Consider the following 22,605-nt stretch of genomic DNA (forward strand, 5'->3'; position numbering starts at 1 on the left):
ACATCTATGTCATTATTATTTTTCTCATCAAGATAATTAGTTGGAAAATGCTCTCCTCCAGTTCTGATGCTGGAGGGAATATTTTGGTTTAGATGTCCCATAAGTGAGGATATTATTCATCATTGGATAAGACTCCTAGGAGAAGGCCTGCAAGAAATTGCATAAGTGTGGCTTTAGGAATCAGAGAGCTTTACAAGGCAATATTCAAAGTTTAAATACTGGAGAGCCTGGTAGGTTTGAAAGTCAAAACATGCTCAGGTTCAGTAGTCTAATGATTTGATTAATATATTCACATATACTCCTGATATTTCATTTTTAATGGAAAACTTTTATCTCCTTCTAAATTCTTCCAAATACTCCAGTTATATTTTTGATTTTTCATATTATTCCTTCTATCTGTAATGTCATAATTATACTTCTCTGCCTATTTAAAACTTTTCAGTCCTTGGGCAAAGGAGCTCTTAAATGAAGATCTCACCAATGACTTCCATGCAAATTAATTATTTGTGAAATTCCAGATATTACTTTGAATCTGCTAAAATTGTTAGAATTTTTTTTCATTTTTAGTTTTCTCCATTATTCTGAAATTCTTCAGAAGGTTTCAGACATAAAATGTTTTTTTTTTAAATTTTCTATATCTTTCAAGTTTTACCATTATAATATTTCATAGATTTTATGAAATCTGTTAAATCCACAGGTCCAATAAATATTGGTCTATTTCCTTTTAAGATTTTTAAAACTTTTTGCTTTTATATTTATATCTGTAGTAAAATCAGTAAAATTTGTACATGAAGATAAAGTATTATTTTTGCCCTTAGAAAGTAAGCAGTTTTACAAATGTTAAATAACATTTTATTTTTCTTCTTGATAAAACTGTGATGGAATGAAACTATAGCTAAATAATAAATGGCTCAAAATAAGACAAATACTATAACCAAAGGATTAATGGTAAATAATAAACCTATTAAAACTAAAAATAGTCTGATAAATTTGGTGATGGAATAGACTGTATGATACACAGCCTGACAACATAGACATGCATATATATAACACATAACTATAGATATATTATATATGAAAAAAGAGGAGAGAAAGAGTGGGACATATGTAAATATGCTGACTTTAGCTTTTATGCTTGAGGTTTAAAATACATAAATTAAAAACACAGTATAGAAACATAAGAACACCCAACCACACATGGTGACTAAAATTGGGTAGAAATTATGAAAAATTGAAAATGGAAGTGTTTCAACCTCATCATAACTAAATAAAGATTCAATAGATAATCACCATAATTAAAGGATTGTACCGTATATAATGTTATAGTTATGAGGTTAGGGTTTAAGATTTTCTAAGCATTAGTATATTTTGTATTTTTTTATAAAACTTGGCCTTGAATTAAATTATTGGTAAAATATTTTCTATTGATTTTTTATTTTATCTCCTAATTAATTCTGCTTTTATTTTTATTCACTTTATTGTTTTCTATCAAATATAATATTTGACTTATTTTTTATTCTTCTCTACTTATTAAAATATTTAAAATTACAAGTTTGCTTTGGTCATATCCTATAGATCATATGACAAATGTTTTAAAAATTATGTTTTTTTGAAGAAATCTTTGTAAAGATCAATTTTCATTTCTTCATAGACTATGGATTGTTTGAAGGGAGTATGATTTTTCCCCTTTCAGCATTAAAAATATAAAGTTTTATCATCAACTTCTAGTTTTAATACATATCATCCAAATAATGTGGTCTGTAAAATTGACTTTTTGTACCTACTGATGTATTGTTTAAACACTAAGTTTCTTTAAAAAAAATTATCTGTCAATAGGCACTTACAACAAACCATGCTTACTTTATATAGGAAACAAAATTTACAGTATACATCTTTCAGTTTAACTGGTTAAGATGTATTAGTAATGCTTTCTGTATCTTGACTTTTTCATCTATCACTGTGATAATGCTGTTTGGTTCATCTCTCCCCTCTCCTCTCTCCCTCCCTCTCCCTCTCCTCCATCTCCCTCTCCCTCCCTCTCCCTCTCTGTCCCTCTCTCCCTCTCTCCCTCCCTCCCTCTCCCTCCCTCTCCCTCCCTCTCCCTCTCCCCCTCTCTCCCTCTCTCTCTCTCTCTATCACCTAATACTGTATGTGCTGACAATAGGCATTTAATGAACAAAAGATATTATCTTCCTGGCCTGAGGCTAGGGAGAAAGAGGGCAGAGCTCTCTTGAAGCGCTTGATTTGCCAAGTTTGCCAGAGCCTCACAGCTCTGTGGCGTGAGCTGTGGAGGCCGGCAATTCTCAAAAGGGCTTGAAATTGTTTACAGCTGTATTTTGGAAATCAGAGAAATGTTCATGAAATATGCACAAGAAGAAACAGAGAATAGTGCTATCAATGTACACTTCTGGGAGGAAAAAAATGTTTCTATTAAACCTGTTTGTTTCTGTACGTTTCTGAATATGAAATTTTTATACCTGGAGAAAAGCGGGAGGTGATGGGGTGAGTGTGAACGGCGATAACTCAAACCCTGTGGACTACAGAATGAATGTTTCTAATTCTCATTTTCTTTTTCTACTAACACAGAAAGAATTTATATTTTAGTTTATTTCTTGATGGAAACTTCCCATCATTTCTTCTTCTCGTTTGGGGGAATGTCGCCCTTCTCGCCTTCCCACAGTAGAGGGGCTGCAGGTGGCGGGTGGGGGAGCGCATTATTGAAAGGGCAGAATAGATAGAGAGTTACTTATAAAATACATCTCCATTACACTGATTTTCAATTTTTAAGGTCAAGCCATTGACAAAGTAAGGAAACTTTTATTATGATTACTGGACAGAACGTAAATGTTATTATCTTTGACTTTATAAAGACAGAAGTATAGTGTCCAGAGATTGATCTACAAAAGGAGGCAAGGATGGTGTAGGCTAATACCTTCTTTCATAAAGTTGGGTCAAAAGATTTTGCTTACATTTGGTGACACAAGTAATGAAAATTTAAATCTGGCATTTGTGCTCGCACAGATCAGTAAAGAAATTAGAATAGTGATGTAACTTTGCCTGAAGAAAAAATGAGTAAGTAGATAGAAATCAAGAGGTAACTTTTAATGTTAGTTACCTCTTCAAGGTACACAGAGGTCAAGTCATATTAGTAATGCACCCAAAAGATCTAAAGAAGTTATTTTTGTTTTTTGTTTCAAGGGTTGCTTTTGGAGAGTGAAGAGATGGGGTAGCAAATTGTTGATTTAAAGTTACACATCTTGTGTATTAGTTTATTTTTTAAAATAAAGCAAAGTAGAATGACATGCTGCCCATTTTATAGTGTTTCTTATGTCTGACTTGGCATCTTAAATGAAAATCAATCAAACAAATATAGTAGTCTCAATAAAAATAAAATAACAGGGCAGCTCTCTCACCAAGTAAACACTACTGTGCATGGGATCAATAATTTCCTGATCCCTTTTCAGTCTCTTCATTTAACCTTTTTCTTTGTTTGAAAACACCCACCCCTACCAACTTCATGTAACTAAATTTTATTTACCTCAGATCCTAGTTTTCTCCTAAAAGCTTTTAGAATACCATTAAGTTGGACCCTAACAAAACTCAAAAATCTTTTTAAGGGTCTTTTAGCAAAAATAATTGAATTTGAGTTTTAGTTAGCAGAGAAATTCAGTATCTTAGTTATTAGCCCCTCAATCTACTTAATTTACTATCCGTATCTATCATTTATCTACGCACCTATGTAGCTATCTATCCTGTCCGCCATTTATAAAACACATATTTATTGAGCATCTGTGTATACTATGGTCTTCCCCTCACAGAGTTTGTAATTTGGTTCAGAAAACAAATAATAAACGAACAAACAGAAACATTTGTCATAAATATTAAGAAAGGTGTTTTGAGAGAGGGGAGGTATACTTTATAGTCATTTTTCATTGATGTCCTGTCTGTAGAAGTGGTTTTGTGAGAAACCTGAGAAACGACAAGAAGTCAATTATGTGAGAATTATCAAGAAGAGTAATCTCAGGTACAGGGAACAGCATCAGCATTATCTGTGGGAAGAAGTAGTTGTGTTCAAGAAACTGAAGGAAAGCCAAGTTGACTAGATCATACTGAATAAACAGAGCAGTGGTTATGAGTGTGATGCAAATACAGGTAATGAGCTGTTCTCCTAGGGAAATTGAAGGCACTGGTAGATATCTGACATAATTTTATATGTAATGGGAAGTTGCCCTGGGGTTAAACCAGAAATAACATGATTCCATTTGCATATTAACAAATCATTCTGGCTTCCCTGTGGAGAATGGAATGAGAGTGGGGTAGGAATCCTGTTGCTCAATTATGATTGTATTGTTGGAGTCTAGAAGAGAGATAGTGGCAGCTTAATTTAGGGAGCTGGATAGAAAGTAAATGGAGTCAACACACACGGGGTCAAGAGACTTCTCACATACTTTCTTCACTCAAGATAAAATTCAGTCTCCTCATTTCTCAGTGACTAAACTCTTCACAATTGTATCTTCTCTCATACAGTATCTTCTCTCATACTCCCTTCATCAGTATTCTCTTCTTTATTATTACCTACTGCAGCCACACCTTCATTGCTATTTTTGCTTCAGCATATACACATGATCAGGTCTCTCAACTTTATAATCTCTTCACAAACTTCCTCCCTCTGTATTACATTCTCTTGCCTTCCTTTCAGAATCTTACCCATCTCTACTTTTTTTAATCAGGCTCCTGCCTGAAATTATGTTCCCTAAATCCTTAATCCATAAATGTCAAATTCAATGTATTATTTTCATTTGGTGTCTTACTTGATCCATCTGTGACAGCATGCACCATTTGTGTCTGTGATTTGCTTTATTTCTTTATGCTTATGGCAAAGTTCTTTGCTATTCCTTTCCTTGAATTTTTCATGGACCAGTACATCATTTATGGTGTTTCTTTATCTCCTTGCCCTTAAATCTAATACTCTATAGTGTATGATCTTTCCTTCTTTTCTTCTTTCACTCTGTGAATTCTCTCTACATTGTCTCCATAACACTTCAGTAGCCACTAAGGCTACTTCTTGCAGATGAATTCCAAAGCTTTCTTTTCCAGCTCTATGATCTTGACCCTGATCCATCTATAGCCACTATCTTCCTTTGTTTTTCTTTCCCACTGCTTAATAATACAGCCCTTCTCTTTTCTCTCAACCTTGATACAGCTAGACATCTAAAATTGTCAAGGAAATGGTCTTGGGTGGAAAATTCACTCAGCATATGGGATCTTGAAACAGCCTAGAATGGAGTGTAGGGAAGGAAATACATGGATTCAGGTTATATTGTTTACCGGTTACTACTTGTAGGAGTTGTCAGCTACAAATCTTGGCAACTGGCTGGCTCCTGGAAATGCAGTTTCCCTCTGAAGAAAATGTTGAGACTTTCTAAGTTAGTTGAAGTCAATTTTTCTAAACTAATTTTTAGTTTTTTTTAACCTGAATTAAAAAATTTCTCATTTAAATATCTCTTAAAATTTAGTCTTGGGCTTTAGAAATAAATGGGATAACTATCTAGGGGTTAAAATAATTCTGTCTTTCACCAGGGAATCACGTCTTGGGCTCCTTGATAACAGTGTCACCTTCCTTATCTTGTAAAGGCAAAACACCAAAGGCAGTGATTGATAGATTTCATAGCAAACATCTTTATACCAAAATTGATAAACAAAACTAAAGAACAAATAGAATAATTTTAAAATACACTAGCATAATATTTAAAAGATAAATAATTTTACCATATTTTATAAAGTACTCTTAGAAATCAAAAAGAAAAGGAAAACAATCTAATTAAATATGGGTCAATGAGCCCTGGCTGGTATGGCTCAGTGGATTGAGCACTGGACTGTGAATCAAAGGGTCATTGGTTCAATTCCCAGTCAGGGCATATGCCTGGGTTGCAGACCATGTCCCCAGTGGGGGCACTTGAGTGGCAACCACACATTGATGTTTCTCTCCCTCTCTTTCTGCCTTCCTTCCCCCGCTCTAAAAATGAAAAAAAAATCTTTTTTTTTTATTTGACATGAAGGCAATTTTTTTAACAATTTGAGGACTCCTGTTCATAGACGGTGACCACGGCGACCTCCCTTCCTGCGGATGCTGTCGGAGGGGATGGGGGTGACATCCTCAATCCATCCAATCTTCATTCCTGAGCGGGCAAGTGCTCTGAGAGGTGACTGGGCCCCTGGTCCAGGGGTCTTGGTCTGATTGCCCCCTGTGGCGCGGAGCTTGATGTGGAGAGCGGTGATACCCAGCTCTTTGCACCTCTGGGCCACGTCCTGGGCAGCCAACATGGCAGCGTAGGGAGAGGATTCATCTCTGTCAGCCTTTACCTTCATCCCACCGGTCACACAGCAGATGGTTTCCTTGCCAGAAAGATCAATGACATGGACAAAAGTGTCATTGAAGGATGCAAAGATGTGGCAGACACCAAATACATTTTCTCCTTCAGCCACCTGAGGTCTGAGGCTGATGACCTGTTCCTCCTTCTTTTCTTTCCTTTTGCAAGGTGCTATTTCTGCTTGTCCAGTCCAGACTGAAAAAAATCTTTTTAAAAATGGGCCAATGACACCAACAGAATGACTGTATAAAGAACATAAATATTTTATGCATATATAGAAAACATTACTTTCTATTTGTTGTTTTTGTGACTTTATAAGTCATGTCACCTCTGGAAAACTCCACAGGACACTCATGAGAGAATGAGGATGAAAGGGGCAAAGAGCATGTTATTTTTTAAGTTAAAAGTGTTTGGAGTTTTAAATAATTTTTTAATTGTTATCCTATTACAGTTGTCCCAATTTTTCTCCCTTTGCCTTCCTTTTCCCATCCCATCCCCTGCTCCCACAGCTAATTCCCACACTGTTGTTCAAGTCTGTCGTCATTTGTACAAGGTCTTTATCTAGACACTTCCCCTTTCTTTCCACCATTATCCTCATCCCATCTCCCTCTGGTCACTGTCGGTCTGTTCCATGTTTCCTTGACTATGGTTCTATTTTGTTCATTAGATCCAAAATATATAAAGAACTCAAATGGCTCAACACCAGGAAGATAAAAAATCCAATGATAAAATGGGCATAGGACCTGAATAGACACTTCTCCAAGGAGGACTTATAGATGGCACATACATATGAAAAGATGGTCAACATCACTAGCCATTAGAGAGATACAAATGAAAACCACAATGAAATATCACCTCACAACTGTCAGAATGGCCAACATTAATAAATTGACAAATAACAAGTGCTAGTGAGGATGTAGAGAAAAGGGAACCCTAGTGCAATGCTGGTGAGAATGCAGACTGGTGCGGCCACTGTGGAAAACAGTATGGAATTTCCTCAGCAAACTAAAAATGGGACTGCCTTTGGACCCAGCAATTCCACTGCTGGGATTATACCCTAAGAATCCTGAAACACTAGTTCAAAAGAACCTATGCACCCATATGTTCATAGCCACACTATTTACAATAGCCAAGGACTAGAAACAGCCTAGGTGCCCATCAGTAAATGAGGGTATCAAAAATTGTGGTGCATCTACCCAGTGGAATATTATGCAGCAGAAAGAATGTAACTCCTACCTTTTGTGTGGATGGAACTGGAGAATATTATGCTAAGTGAAATAAGCCACGTGGTGAAAGACAAATACCATGTGAAAAGTATTTGGGTGCTATAGACACTCTGAAATGGTCTTGGGAATACCCAGGATCTCCTCACCATACATTGAGAACTGCTTATGTAGGATGGAAAACATTACTCTAAATAAAACTGAACAGAGACACAGAAGGAGGCAGTATAGCAAAAAGGGAAATAGCACAGAAGCTTCAGAAAGACTCCTTGTGTATGGAGCTTAAATCCATCACTTACCTCTTTCATACCTTTGGATAAGAAACATAACCTCTGAAAGCCTAGTGTCCTCTTTTTTTTTCCAATTGAGATGAAATACATATAAAATTAAACATTTAAAGGTGAACAATTAAGTGACATTTAGTATATTCACAATGTTGTGAGATTATCACCTTTGTCTTGTTCTAAAATATATTTATTACCCCAAAAGAGAGTCCTGTACTCATTAGTCAGTTCATCTGTATTGTTTTCTACCCCTTGTGTCTCTGCCTATTCTGGATATTTCATATAAAGGAATTACACAATATCATACTTTCTGCCTGCCTTCTTTTACTCAGCATAATGCTTTTAAGAGTCATCCAAATGGTAGCATACGTCTGTGCTTCGTTATTTTATGTGACTGAATAACATTCCATTGTATGTATATATATATACCACTATTTGTTATTCCATTTGCCCATTAATGAACACAATGGTGGGTTATTATTTCCACCTTTTGGTTACTATAAATGGTACTGCTATGGGCATGTATATACATGTGTTTATTGAGTTTCTCTTTTAAATTTTGGGGGGTATATTTAGAAGTGGAATTAATGGTTCCTGTGGTAATCCTACCTTTAACTATTTGAGGAATTGCCAAACTTTTCTATAATGGCTGGACTATTTTATATTCCTACCAGCAATGTATGAAAGTCTCAAAGTCCCCATTTCCTTGCCAACACTTTTTTGTTTATTTCTTTATACTTATTTCAGTGGAGTTTGATTTATATTTCCCTAATGAATACTGATATTAAGTGCACTTATAGGACATTTTCATATCTTTTCTGGAGAAATATACATTCCTGTCCTGTGCCCATTTTTAATTAAGTTATTTATATGTTTGTTATTGAGTTGTTGTAGCTCTTTATATATTCTCAGTATTATCCACTTACCAGATGAATGATTTGCAAACATTCTCCATTTCTGTGGGTTGTATTTCCCCTTCTTGATAATGTCCTTCATGAACAAAAGTTTTTAAATTTTTAGTGAAGTCCAATGTACCTATTTTTTTCTGTTGTTACTCATGATTTGGTCTTATATCTAAGAGTTCATCAGCAAAAATATGATCGTGAAGGTTTACCCTGATATTTCTTCTGAAAGTTGTATGGTATTGTCTCTTATATTTAGGTAATTGATCCATTTTTAGCTAAGTTTTGTATATGATGTGAGTAAAGGTCCAGCTTCACTTTTTTTCCCCCCAATACGGCTGTCCAGTTGTCCCAACACCATTTTTGAAAAGACTGTTTTGTCCCCATTGAACAATCTTGGCACCCTTGTTGATAATCAGCTGGCCATGTATTTATGGGTTTATTTCTGGGTTCAATTCTATTCTACTGGTCTATATACCTGTCCTTATGCCTGTACCACACTGCTTTGATTCCTGCAGCCTTGTAGTAGGTTTTGAAATTGGAAAGTATAAATTTTCCAAACTCTGTATTGAATAGTGTCCCCCAGATTTGTATTTTAATGCCTTAACACCCTGTGTGATGGCCTTTGGGAGACAATTCAGTTTAGGTAAAGCTGTGAGGGAGTGAAACTCATGATGGGATTGGTGTGCTCAGAAGAGACACCAGAAATCTCTCAGTCTCTCTCTTTCCCCACCCCTCTCACATGAGGACACAGGGAGAAGGCCACCATCAGAAAAGCCAGGAAGACCTGATCTCACATATCCAGCATCCAAAACTATGAGAAAATAATTTTTTTCCTGTTTAAATACCCATTCTAAGGTGTTTTGTTATGGAAACTTGAGTTGATTGAAATATTCTTTTTTTCTTTTTTCATTTATCTCAAAATTATTTTGGATAGTTAAGGCCCCTTGCAGTTCTATATGAATTTGAGGATCATCTTTTCTATTTCTGTAGAAGGTCACTGGAATTCTGATAAAGATTATATTGAACATATTTGGGAATGTGTGTATGTGTGTATTTCTGAGGGAATTTTTATATATTGGATTATGTCATCTGTGAAAATAGAGTTTTACTTCTTTTCTATTTTGGATGTCTTTTTATTAGTGTTCTCCTTCTAAATGTGTGAAAGAAAATTTTCATTCTTCAGATATTCATGAGAAATGTAAGGCTTAGGTGCACATTGTAATTTAGCTTCCATGTCAAATTGCTAAGATTTTTAACAGGCAAACATTAATAAAGAGCATCAAAAATGTGAAACTCAGCTATAGAGAATGAAAATTAATCAACCTTTCCAACAGACTAATGTATATGTAGAGTATTGACTAGCAATTTTATTTCTACATTGTAGTCTCAGAAAATAATTGAAATAGTTTCAATAGTTCATATATGAGCATATTCACTGTGACATTATTTATAATAAGAAATTTAAAAAAACAACCTAGAATGTTAACAGTATAAGATTGTTGAACACATTGTAAATTCATCTTCAGATATTATACTGTGAAAACAGTAAATGTTTGAGGTAGAAGTAGCTTCATAACATACTATATTTTAAAAGTTTGAAAGAGATCTTTCTTATGCTCTATTTTTTCCCTTTATCTCCTTCTCTATATATCCACAGATAGGTAAATAACTAATTATATATGCCAAAATATTAGTAGTAATGGTATACTCTGAGAAGTTGGATTAGTTATAATTTTCTGTGTTTATTCAGAGACTGTACATATTGCATACTTATTACTTATAATTTTTAATAAAGAAAGAAACATATTATCTGAAAATATCTTATTAATGTTTAAAAATCTGTTGTGTCAGAATGAATATGTTACCATTTTGAAACAATCAACTTTTAACATTTTGTCACCATTTCAGTTTATTTTATGTGAAGAAAGAATTCTGTGATGTTTATTGTAATGGGTCATTGGTGAAAAAGAAAAGAATAAACTCTCTACAATATATCTACACAAGGTCTGTCTGGAAAAAGTCCAGCCATTGTTAATATGAGAACAGTTTGCCAGACATTGATGTGACCTGACAACCAAGGAGTGTGTACTGGAAGGCGTATGCATGAACAATGATGACTTCACTGTACTAGTTAGTCAGTGGGGGCGGTAGATGCCATTGAGTGAGTATGTGACTATGTGGTCATTGCATTTAGAATGAATTAGCGAGTAGAGCAACAAATTTGCATAAAATTTTTCATCAAGTTTGAACACTCCTCTGTGAAAACTATTCAGATTATTCAGAAGACTTTTAGGGATGATGCAATGGGTGCAGAGATGCAATATAAAGAAAATGGCCACAGCTATGGGCAACTAGTGATGAGTAGGTTCATCATGACAGTGCACCTGTTTATGCATCACGTACAGATTTTTTTGTGAAACATGATATCATCTGGGTGACTCAGCCCCCGCTACAGCCCAGATTTGGTTCCCTGCAACTTCTGGCTTTTCCCAAAACTAAAGTTACCTTTGAAAGGAGAAAGTTTTCAGACAATTGATGAGATTCAGAAAAATACAACAGGGTAGCTGATGGTGACTGGGAGAACTATGTGAGGTCCCAAGCTTCCTACTTTGAAGTGGACAGAGGTGTCATGTCCCATGTACAATGCTTCTTGTATCTTCTTCAACAAATGTCTATTTTTCATAGTGTATGCCTGGATACTTTCTGGACAGACTCATATATATGGAGGGAGGAACAAAGCCATGACTCTTTTGCAGTGTTCTCTTTATAGACATTTTTTGAAAAGAAGATAATGTATATAACTACAACATCCAGATACATGAACTAAAAAAAAAACAAAACTAATAGAAATGTCAGGGGAAAAAGTTCTGCTATTTAGTAATTAAAAAATCTAATACATTTTAAGTTAAATTGATAAATGTAGGCTAAATTAATTATAATTGCAATCTAAAAGTCTGTTCAGTGTCTAAGAAATAGGTGGCATTGAAGAAATTAAACACTTCTTGTTATATCACATTTTGAATTTAAAAGTCAGTGAGTAAAAGAAAATAAATCTTCCTGGTATCTGTTTACAAATTTTGGGTTAGGAAAAGTACAAATTCTGGTAAAGTATTCTATTAAGATTGAGAATCCCTTTAAATTTTACTGTTCTTCGTTCTCAAGCATTCTTCAAAATATTGACACCTATTGTTTTCCTTAGAATGAAAAGATTATTTTATTATATCTATATAATCTATTAAAATGTATTCTTTGAATTTTAAAGCTTAAGTGTCTTTGTTTCCCAAATTTCTACAATGATTTCTATAGTAACTTGTCGATATAGACATTAAGCACTACTTAAATGAGAGATATAAATCTACCATATTTTTAACATGGCCAAATTAACATTACTGGAAATCTTTGCATTTTGATAATGTCCAGATTCTATACTTAGCAACTTTTTGGCTACTTGCAATACAGTTAGTTTCTTCTGCCAGAAGTGCATTAGAATGCAAATCAGTTGATATTTTATCTCATGTTAATGTGGTATGTCAAAAATGAACAGAGTTTGAACCTATAAGCCTGAAAAAATTTCAGCGTGACATAGTAAAAAAATCTCAGAATTGTCTTTTTGGAAGATTTTCTCCCTTTGATATATGATTATTTAAAACATATTTGGACATGTAAGCTAATATTTTTGTTGATCCTGTAAGTAGTAATAGATAGAGCTGAGTCTGTAAGAAGCCTAAGAGAGATAGATACACATTTGTTGTCAATCTCTGTGTCATCATTTAGGCCACCACACATGGCACCAGGACCCTGAACTACTGATATGCCACTACTGAACTGCTTATGCTCTCTCAGAACTCTGTGCTTTTGTGCACACACACTCATATACTAAACATGTAATTTCTCTGTTTATTCTACATACTGTTAGACTTTTGCCTTTTATATCCTCCTTTTTAATTAGTGTTGCTTGTCCCTCTTTGTGCAATTAAATTTTAATTTGTTCAACTACTTTTCAAATGCTCTTTTATACTTTGTTTTAAATGTGTTACTTGTTAAATGGCATAGAGCTATGATATGTTTTTGTTATATCACATAAATTCAGGGGTGTCCAGCCTTTTGGCATCTCTGGGTCACACAAAAAGAAGAGTTGTCTTGGGCCACACATTAAATACATTATGACACATAATCACAAAAAATCTCATAATCTTTTAAGTAAATTTATGATTTAGTGCTGGGCTGCATTCACAGACACCCTGGGCTGCATGTGGCCCACAGGATACAGGTTGGACACCCCTGGGTTGTAAAATAATAAATAATAAATACAAATGATTTTATTGTTTGCTAATTTAAAAACATTTTTTTTACTTACTTTTTTCTTCAGCCAACTTTTGGCAACTTGACAGAACTGTTATTTATTTCCTCATTCCTCTCACAATTTGGGAAGTATTATTGTACATTTCCATTTTACTTCTGATTATGTTCTATCTCCCACTACTGATAATAAAATGCAGTATATGAGTATATTCAAACAATGCCCTTTTTCTTACTCACAGGTCTCACTTTTTTGCTGTTTTCTAAATCAATTCCAAGAATGCTCTCACCTCTCACTCTTTGGCTTGCCAGTATCAATAGATTTTGCTTTATACTTTAGAATTTTAGTTCTAGATTATGATTAGCTTTTTTCTTATAGGAAATAGGCTATAGGCTATAGGCTCTAATGTAGCCTTCCTATTTCAAGAAACTTTATTTAGTATACATAAATTATATACATAGATTATAAATCATATCTTTATGTATCTATCATGTATCTAATCTGTGTTTATTGATCAATACTATTTTTTCCTTATCTTTTTCTACTTTGAAAATTTTATTCTGAATTATTATTGTCTAGAAAAAGTATTTTCCATAGAAGGGGCATCTGGTGATATTTGTATCTTTGTATATCCACATTTACCTGACAGATAAATGCTATATTGAATGACTATAGGATTTTTGGTTTAAATGTCTTTAGTTTTGTTTTTGTTTTTTTTTTGTCAGTGGCCTACTTACATTATTCCACCATGTTGTAAGTTCTTGTGTTGTAGTGGAGTCCAATGACAGAATCTCCCTCTGTCTGTCTGTCTGTCTGTCTGCCTCTCCCTCTCTCCATTCTAAGCAACAAGTTCTTTTGGCTTGGGGGCTTATAAAGTGTTTCTCCTCTCTGCTGGGTTATGCCTTGGTGTGTGCTTTCTCTTTGATCCTACCCAGATTGTGTTGAGCTTGTCTATAGTCCCAAGTTGTTTTACATCTCAGGAACACTTTTTCCTCTATTAGATTAATTACTGTTTTGCTTTCATCTCTTCCTTTCCATTTTCTCAGAACTTCTATTATTCCATTTCTGTCTTTCTAATTCATTCTCCTCATCTTTCATGGTTTCTCCTTATATATCAGGCCAGCATTTTGATATTTAACAATATCATACTATTTTCAGTAAGCAAATTCCCTGGTTTTATGTTTATTTGAAAAAGCATGGTGTTTTTATGCCAAAAATTCTATATTCAGTGCTGTCCTCTCTTCTTCTTAGTGTTATTATTTCTTTTAGGTTTTTTCCTGCTCCTTCATATGAGAGCTAATGCTGAATACACTTCTTTATCTCCCTAATATTTACCCACTTTGGCACATAATTTATAATTTTGTCAGTTTATGGTATCTTAGTTTAGCTTCTGGGACATACCATCTCAGCAGAAGTGTGATTCCTGAACTCTGTTCACTTTTCTCACAAAAGAAACCTGTCAGCTTCCTAGGGATTTGCTATGGAGTAACCTCTCTAATCCCTGCTCTCTCCGCGCTCTCTCAGGTTCAGAAGTAGAGAACATTCAAGTCAACTCTTTATTTTCCATTTTATTGAATTTATTAGGGTGACATTGGTTAACGAACATATACAGGTTTCATGTGCACAATTTTATAACACATAATCTATACACTGTAGTGTGTGTTCATGATCCCAAGTCAAGTCTCCTTCCATTACCATTTATACCCTTATATCTTCTTCCTCCTCCCCCTACACTCCCTCTCTGCTGAATGGGATACTACTCAGCTGTAAAAAAGGAAGGAAATCTTACCCTTTTCGACAGCATTAATGGACCTGGAGAGCATTATGCTAAGTGAAAGAAGCCAGTCAGAGAAAGACAAGTGTCATATGGTTTCACTTGTATGTGGAATGTAGTGAACAAAATGAACTAACCAGCAAAATGGAGACAGACTCATAAATAGAGAGCAGGGTGGAGAGACTGAGCAAAAAATAAAAATAAAAAAACCTCATAGCCTCCTCACCTCTTTGAAAAGCATTGAGGCAAAACACAGGTGAGCGGACTAACACTGACCTTTCACTGAGTGTGGGTGTGGGGTCCTATAGTTCCCTAGGACCCAACCCTTCTCCTAAAGAGCTCGTGTGACTCCCAGGGGAGAAATTCCTCTACCATCTCTTTCTCTGTTAGGACTCTATGAAACTGGGGTCTCACTTATGTCCCCTTGGCTTTATCTGCCTGCTATTGCTTGTAGCCACTGATAGGGACTGAGGAGGAGGGGAGAGTTAGAAGTTGAGGTGTCTAGAACAAACTCATTCGAACAACCATTCTCCTTAGAATCCCTTATGCTTTTTTTCCTTCTGTTCTTTATTGATGAACAGACATGTGCCAACTGTAATGTTGGACCTACATAAAACATATGCATATAAAATCATGACTTTTCTTGAGTTCAAATTAAATGCTAACTATAGAGACTGAAGGGTGGTCAGGAATGAAGCGTTTGCATTCAGGGCTCAAGACAGATTCTGGGAACAAAAACAACATCGTCAATAAAGAGGGTGGGGGAACATGAATAACATGTTCTGCTAATTATTTTTCTTAATGGATGAAACAGACACTTATTGAGTGCTATGAAAGTCTATTAAACACACACTCACATTCATAAAGCTCATGCAGGTGCCATTCTGAAGAAGCGATGTTCTGCATTTCTTTAGTTTGCTTTTCAAGGCTGTGACTATAAATGTGGGACTCATCTTTATTTTGACATACACGAAATGCTTATTATTGTTGTTATTGTTAAAGATTAGAAAATTACTGCTTAAAATAACTAGGTTTACATGAGTAAGTTAACACCTTTTTTAAAATAAGCAGTGCTTATTAAATGTATACACTATATTTTGAAATATTTTTCAATTAAGGAGCTATATTCCAAGCACCCTACAGCAATGAAAAATCAGACTTTTGTCTATATCTTATGGGTATGTGGTGTGGTGAAAAAAATATAATATTTAATAGAGAAAGGCTCGTCTCTTCAATAAATGTTGTTGGAAAAACTGTAGAGTCACATGTAGAAAGAATGAAAGTAGACTCCTATTTTACATCATTACACAAAAATCAATCCAAAATGTAAAAAAATACATGAATGTAAGACTTGAAATCATAAAACTCCTAGAAGAAAACATAGGAGAAACCCCCTTGCCATCGGTCTAAGCAATGAGTTTTTGGATTTGACACCAAAAAACAATGGTAACAAAAGGAAAAATAAGCAAGTGGAATTACATTAAACTAAAAAGCTTCTGCACAGCAAAGAAAACCATCAATAAAAGGAAAAGCAACTTATTGAAGAAAATATGTCTAAACCACATTTAATAGGGCTTAATATCCAAAATATTCAAGGAATAGCTCAATAGTACACAAAACAAAGTCAACCAACCAATCAACCGACAGAAATAACCCAATGAAAAATGGGCAAAGAACCTGAATAGGCAGTTTCCCAAAGAAGACATACGAATAGCCAGTAGGTACATAAAAAGGTGCTCAACATAACTAATCATCAGGAAAATGCAAACAAAACCACAGAGAGATATCATCTCACACCTGGTAAGATATTTATTATGTAAAAAAAGAAAACAAAACAAGAGATAATAAATGCTGGTGGGGATATTGAGAAAAAAGAACTCTGGTGTACTATTGGTAGGAGTGCAAACTGGTACAGCTGTTAGAGAAACAATTTGGAGGTTTCTCAAAAATTAAAAATAGAACTATCACATAATCCAGCAATCCCTCTGCTGGGTATGTATCCAAAGGAACCAACATGAGTATCTTGAAGAGCTATCTGGACTCCCATGTTCATTGCCTCATAATAACCAAGGTATGAAAACAACCTAAATGTTTGTGGACAAATGGATGGATAAAAACTGATAATATATATGTGGTATCACACATGCACATGTGTGCACGCACACTTTTTCTTAGGTTACTGATGCCCTGGGAAAACGCTGGTGTTGGTAATGGCAGGGCATCCAGCAGGCAGGAACAGAGCATAGGGGAAGTGAGTGGTGAGGCACAGAGACTCTGAATACAGACATCTGGGTTTTTTTAAACTAAAAGGTTGCTGGAAGCAGCACATTCCATTTTGGGGAAAAGTGATTTGCTCATCCTGTCTAAAACATCATTTAGGAAGTTTTAAAGTTTACTTTTAATATTAAGAAAGGACAGATGAGAAACACAGAGACCCTTATTTCAAAGCAGAGCCACTAAATATTTTTTCACAATAATTACAGAACTTTGGAGGCTTTCCAGATAAAGAAAGATAGGATTTGCTCATATTCCATTAGACAGTTTTTACGGTATCTCAAAAATTATGACCAATCAATTATTGTGCTCTAAACTATAGTGACTTTGACATGTTTATTGCAACAATCCCTGATTAAGACAGACATAACAGATTCACATTTTAAAATACTCAGCATCTGATAATGTTGCATCCATGTTTAAGATAATTGCGGTGTTCTATAGCATTTTCTCTGCAGATCACTTTAGATCGAATGTTGTTAATATATTAAAGACTTCCTTTGCCTAATGGTAAAATGTAATCTTAGATTGCCAAGGAGGAGTGGGAGTGCACTTAACCAATCCATAATCCTCCCCCAGCTTCTGTGTGGGTAATTACAGTAAATGTGCCTCTCACTGAAGTGCTGTGCAAGTCACGGCAGTACTCAATCTGACAACTTTTGTTTTAGTTGAAAGATAGGTATCTTTGGAGAGGTTGAAACAATGTTTAAATTAGGGTGACCATAGGTAGCCAGTTCAGTTTTGCATGTAGCTTGAAACAATAAAATTGGGATGTGATTAATATGCTAGACAGAGAAAAAAATATTTTTCCAGTGGAAAGTAGATACAGAGCCAAGACATGTTGCCAAAACTTGCAATTAAAGTTCTACTATTTGATTTTTGACCTGCATATAAGTTGGATATTTTAACATTATTTTAGTATATCTACAGTTGACACATTCATTTTCCTTTTGAATAAAAAGTTGGGAAATGTCTGTTGATATTTCCCAAAACTTTTTCATGTTGAGTCATGCTCACACATATTATGGGTTTTGGAATAACCTGTAGGTGCTTTGCCCAAGAAATTGATAGAAATAAGTTTTCAGAATTCTTTATTAGAATGCTAGCTCTTTATTTGGAAGCTAAGTAGAGTGAGAATGTATCAGAAAAGCTTGATTTTCTATTTTATGTTAACTTTTAACATAAGATAGTGTATGGATTTTAGGCTCTTAGTTTGTTTTCATGTGTTGTGAAAATATATATAATTTTCAACCTTGTATGTGCATTTGTCCCCTAAATTCATTTATATGGTATTATTTAGAGCTGCTAATAGTTTTTTTTTGTCTGAAAGAATGGCTTAAACAGAATAGACTTTAGGTCAGCTCAATAAAAAGCCTGGCTTGGGAGGCTATTGAAGTAGATCTTCAAATAAAGCTATGAGAAAATGAAATTGCCGTAAACTAAGAAAAGGCCAGTGACCTTCACTCTCCCTTCCACTTGCAGTGAAGTGGGCTGTGGGGCTCTTAGTTCTCTAGGCCAATTTTAGCCATGTCCTCACCTGTGTCAGGCAGGACCTCCACCTGAAATCAGTATTGATGTGACTCTTTCCTTAGAAGACCCACAATGGACCTATAACACATATAGTACTTGGCTCTGAGAATGGCCCTAACCTACCTCTCAGCTAACCAGTAGATATACTGGAAAAAAAGAGACCGGAATGCTTCCTTTGCAGGAGCAACAAACTAGCTACCTGACCTTTACAGACTATGAAGTTTTCTTAGGTTGTCTCTTTGTTTTCAATGTAGTTCTCTGTTTAAAACAAAATGGTGACACAATCTTCTCTGAAAAACTGGACGTGAGTAGTTTAAATTTAACATATTATGCACTTTTGCTCAAGGCACTAGGAGAAGAGTATGGTCTTTTCATTTGTCTTTGCTTTGATTAACAAGCCCATGCGTGTTAAGATATGTAACTGCATTCACAGTTGGATCATTCTGTTACGTATTTGGGGAAATGTAGCTGCTCTGCCTAAGTGACCATTAGCTTATTACACTAGCTTATTTTATGACACCGAGACATCCTCCTGATAAATGTCAGTGCAGCCCTTCTGTGAAAGCATGTCACAACGTATCTCCTTAGGAAAATTTTCTTCATTTCTTCCATAGTTGAGGTTTTAGTTATCCCAACCAGATAGACATCTGCCTTCTTCTCTAAGTAGCAATGCTCTAGAGTTTTCTTTTCCTGAATTTTTTATCATTTGTGATGAACTCTTTAATGAGCAGTAGCAAAGGGATCCTGGAGTTCAGCTTGTTAATTAGCAGTGCAGTTTCTGGCTAGTGTTAGATCGAAAGGAATTGATTTATATTTCACTGCTCTACTATACACAGGTTCTCACATAAAGATATTTGTTAATTTTACTGCAAAAAGACTGTTCCAAAACCATGCACAAAATTGTATCTGCTTATAAAGCAAGCCAAGAAGGTAGGTATTTACATTTTATTAATGTGAGAGATTAAGAAAATTTTTCTTAATCATATCTTTGTATTACAGTATTGGAAAATGTAATAACATAAAAGATTTTCTACTATGGTTCTGGGGATTTTTGAGATAGCAATTTTAATGAACTTGGTTTATAAATGAATGTAGGTATTACATATATTAGGGCACCATCAAACATTAACAAATACATACTTAGTTATAAATGATTAAAATTTATCACTGATTTGCTTACTGTCATAGACTCATTAAAGTTTGTTAGACCTGTTAGGATAGTGAAAAACATATTGACTTAGGATCAGAAAACATGGATTCTGGTATTAATTCTGCCACTGTTTAGCTATGCAAATTTGTGTGAGTCATTTCTTCTCTCATCTGTAAAATGATGCAATTGGTCTCCAATCTGTAAAGTGATTTGCAATTCTAAATTTCCATAATTGAAGTTTCTCTTTTCAGTTTCCTTTTTCCTTTGCTGGCATTTCCAGTGACCCCGATGAGCAGGTGACTTGTGCTAGTTTTCTGATTCCAGTCTGTCATACCAGAATATGTGCATTAAGTATTATCATTTAACTTTAAATGTTTTTGAACCAAATATAGTTTCTGAAATTTTTCATATCAATATCTTTTAACTCCAATTGCCTTTGCAGAACAATAGCCTCCAGTTGCAGAACAATAGCCTTTGTCAACCTTTAAAAGACTTTATGGCCACAATTAAACAAATGTGCACTTGGACTTTTCTGTTCACCTTCATAAATAAATTATACTTAAATTCTGAAGACGAATGTTTTAGGTGTTTGGGGGACTGAGAAGTGCTGAGAGGAATAATCAGATACTGAGCTTTCTTCTTCTATATCCTACTCTTCATTCTGACCTAAACATGATCATTGGCAATTCTGATAAAGAAATGAATGGTATATTTATCAATTTCCCCATATATATGCTGAATGAAAAAGCCAAACAATATATTTGAGAATTATGACTTATCTCTGGAGTACATCCAGGCATTAACAACAGCATATATAATAGGGAACAAAATGCCGAACCATGAATATCAGTAAAACAACAAAACCAGCAGGACAAACACAGATGCACAGAGAATTAAAAAAAAACTTTCTAAGGACAAACAGAAAGATGCTCTTAATTATCCACAGAATAGGCTATATTAACATAAGTAGAATATTTTGATGTCAGAAGAACATTCTTCTTGTGCCACATCTAGAGAACTGCAGGTGTAAAGGAAATTTTTGTTTCCTTTTGTTTTGTTTTGTTTTGTCTATTCTGAACAGCAGAATTAAGACTGCAAACATTATGTAGAGTTATCCATATTTGGGTATTCAATTCTTCCTGAGACCTGGTTTTTAACCCTAAGGCCCATTTGTGTGTGTGTGTGTGTGTGTGTGTGTGTGTGTGTGTGTGTGTGAGAAGTTCATCTGGTTTGATGTCATCTTCACTGAGATTTCTGTATTTCACTTTATGGTCCATACTGTTAAGTAAAAGTGTCCTCACTGCTTTATAACCATGTATGTATACACACAATTTCTGCCTGTCCTCTTCTAAACTAGGGGTTCATTTTACAATTTCTTTGAAAATTGTTATAGCTAGTTTGTTTTTTTTTTAACTCTTTTGGATAAAAAGACTCATCCTGAGATCAAGACAGTTCCCTATATGGCAGTTCAGCATTTTTAAATCGGTGGAAACGGTAACTTAAGTTATGTTGGTAGAAGCCAGAGCGGGGCCGTGGTGATTATGTTGTTATCAGAGAGTCAAACGGACTGGGAAAAAATGGAGGGTTGAAAGAGCAGTTCTTGGACACGTTATGTCAGTCAGGGCAGAACCAGTTCAGAAAGAGGTCCTTGCGGCAGTGGGAGTGACTGGTTAGCTCAGTTTAATTTGTCATCACAGTACTAAAAAGGAAGAAGAAGCCTTGTGAGGGTTTCGTAGACACTTATGCAACATTTAAATGGATATTACCTCCAAAGAACTCTTAAGTTTTAATGTGAAGCAAGAGATCATGAACTCTAGCTGAAATCTTAATTTCTCCCCATTTATGTATAACCCAGGAAATAAAGACTGCACAGAAGATATAAAAACCACACAGAAGACATTTTGTCTTCAAGTTTTTATTCTGAATGTATTTAATTTCAGAAAACCTTTATATTTCAGGAATTTACATTATTCAATTTTCTTTTCTTTATTAATTAATGCTAGTTTTATTATGAAGAAAAATACTTAAAATATGCTTTTAAAGAAGTGAGCTATTTCTGATTAATAAGTGTTTCCATGGTGGTGGGAAATATTTTCAGAGAAAGGGTGACTGAAAAACAAAAATAAAAACAAAAAAATGGGGAATAAGCACAAATGAATGCATATATATTTATTTTCAAGTAGCAAAAATAATCTTGAGAACCTGGTGTACTGGAGCTATTTTGTAAGGAATCCTTGATAAAATTATAATTAATGTATAAAGCTATGCCAGATTAATGTATAAAGCTCTATTAATGTGGTATTTGAAATATAAGATTTATGATTCTCAAAATGCTGTTGAAGCCAACCAAATATACATATTCACCACTCATCATTTGCAGGTTTCTATGTTAATGTTGGTGGTCATGAAAAGATTCTGATGCAAGGACCTGGATGATGCCCTCCTTGAACTTAGTAACTTTTGAGGCAAACTCAATTCATATTTGATGCAATCTTTTCCTCAATAGATTCATGTCATAATGAATATAGAGGCCATAGAAATGATGATTGATTCTTCTTTTGTGCACAATGTACTATTGATTTTTCTTTGTCAGTATAAATTAACTTACCCTTTTAACTTCCCAAGACAAAACAAGCTAACCCACCTTCTTTTTTATGGGTGCTGTATTAGAATGATGGATACCCACAGCTTTGTTTTCTTTATACATTGCTACAATAATTATATTAAATAGCCACGGACTACTAACAAAAGTACTTAATTCACTCAGGTTGATGGTCAGTGCAGTTTTTAAAAA

At 34.6% G+C, this 22,605-nt stretch overlaps 1 protein-coding gene across 1 annotated transcript; it reads right to left on the reverse strand.

Annotated features, from left to right (window-relative positions):
• Positions 1-6,062: 6,062 nt before the first annotated feature.
• LOC114495076 (40S ribosomal protein S14-like) lies at positions 6,063-8,833 on the reverse strand. The gene is made up of 2 exons (XM_036022604.1): positions 8,805-8,833; positions 6,063-6,613 (listed from the first exon to the last, which is right to left on the reverse strand). Exons 1-2 carry the CDS (start codon positions 8,831-8,833, stop codon positions 6,091-6,093), a joined length of 552 nt encoding a protein of 183 aa, XP_035878497.1. The 3' UTR covers positions 6,063-6,090.
• Between the last annotated feature and the right edge of the window lie 13,772 nt (positions 8,834-22,605).

Source organism: Phyllostomus discolor, chromosome 4, assembly GCF_004126475.2.
Source record: "Phyllostomus discolor isolate MPI-MPIP mPhyDis1 chromosome 4, mPhyDis1.pri.v3, whole genome shotgun sequence".
NCBI lineage: Eukaryota > Metazoa > Chordata > Mammalia > Chiroptera > Phyllostomidae > Phyllostomus > Phyllostomus discolor.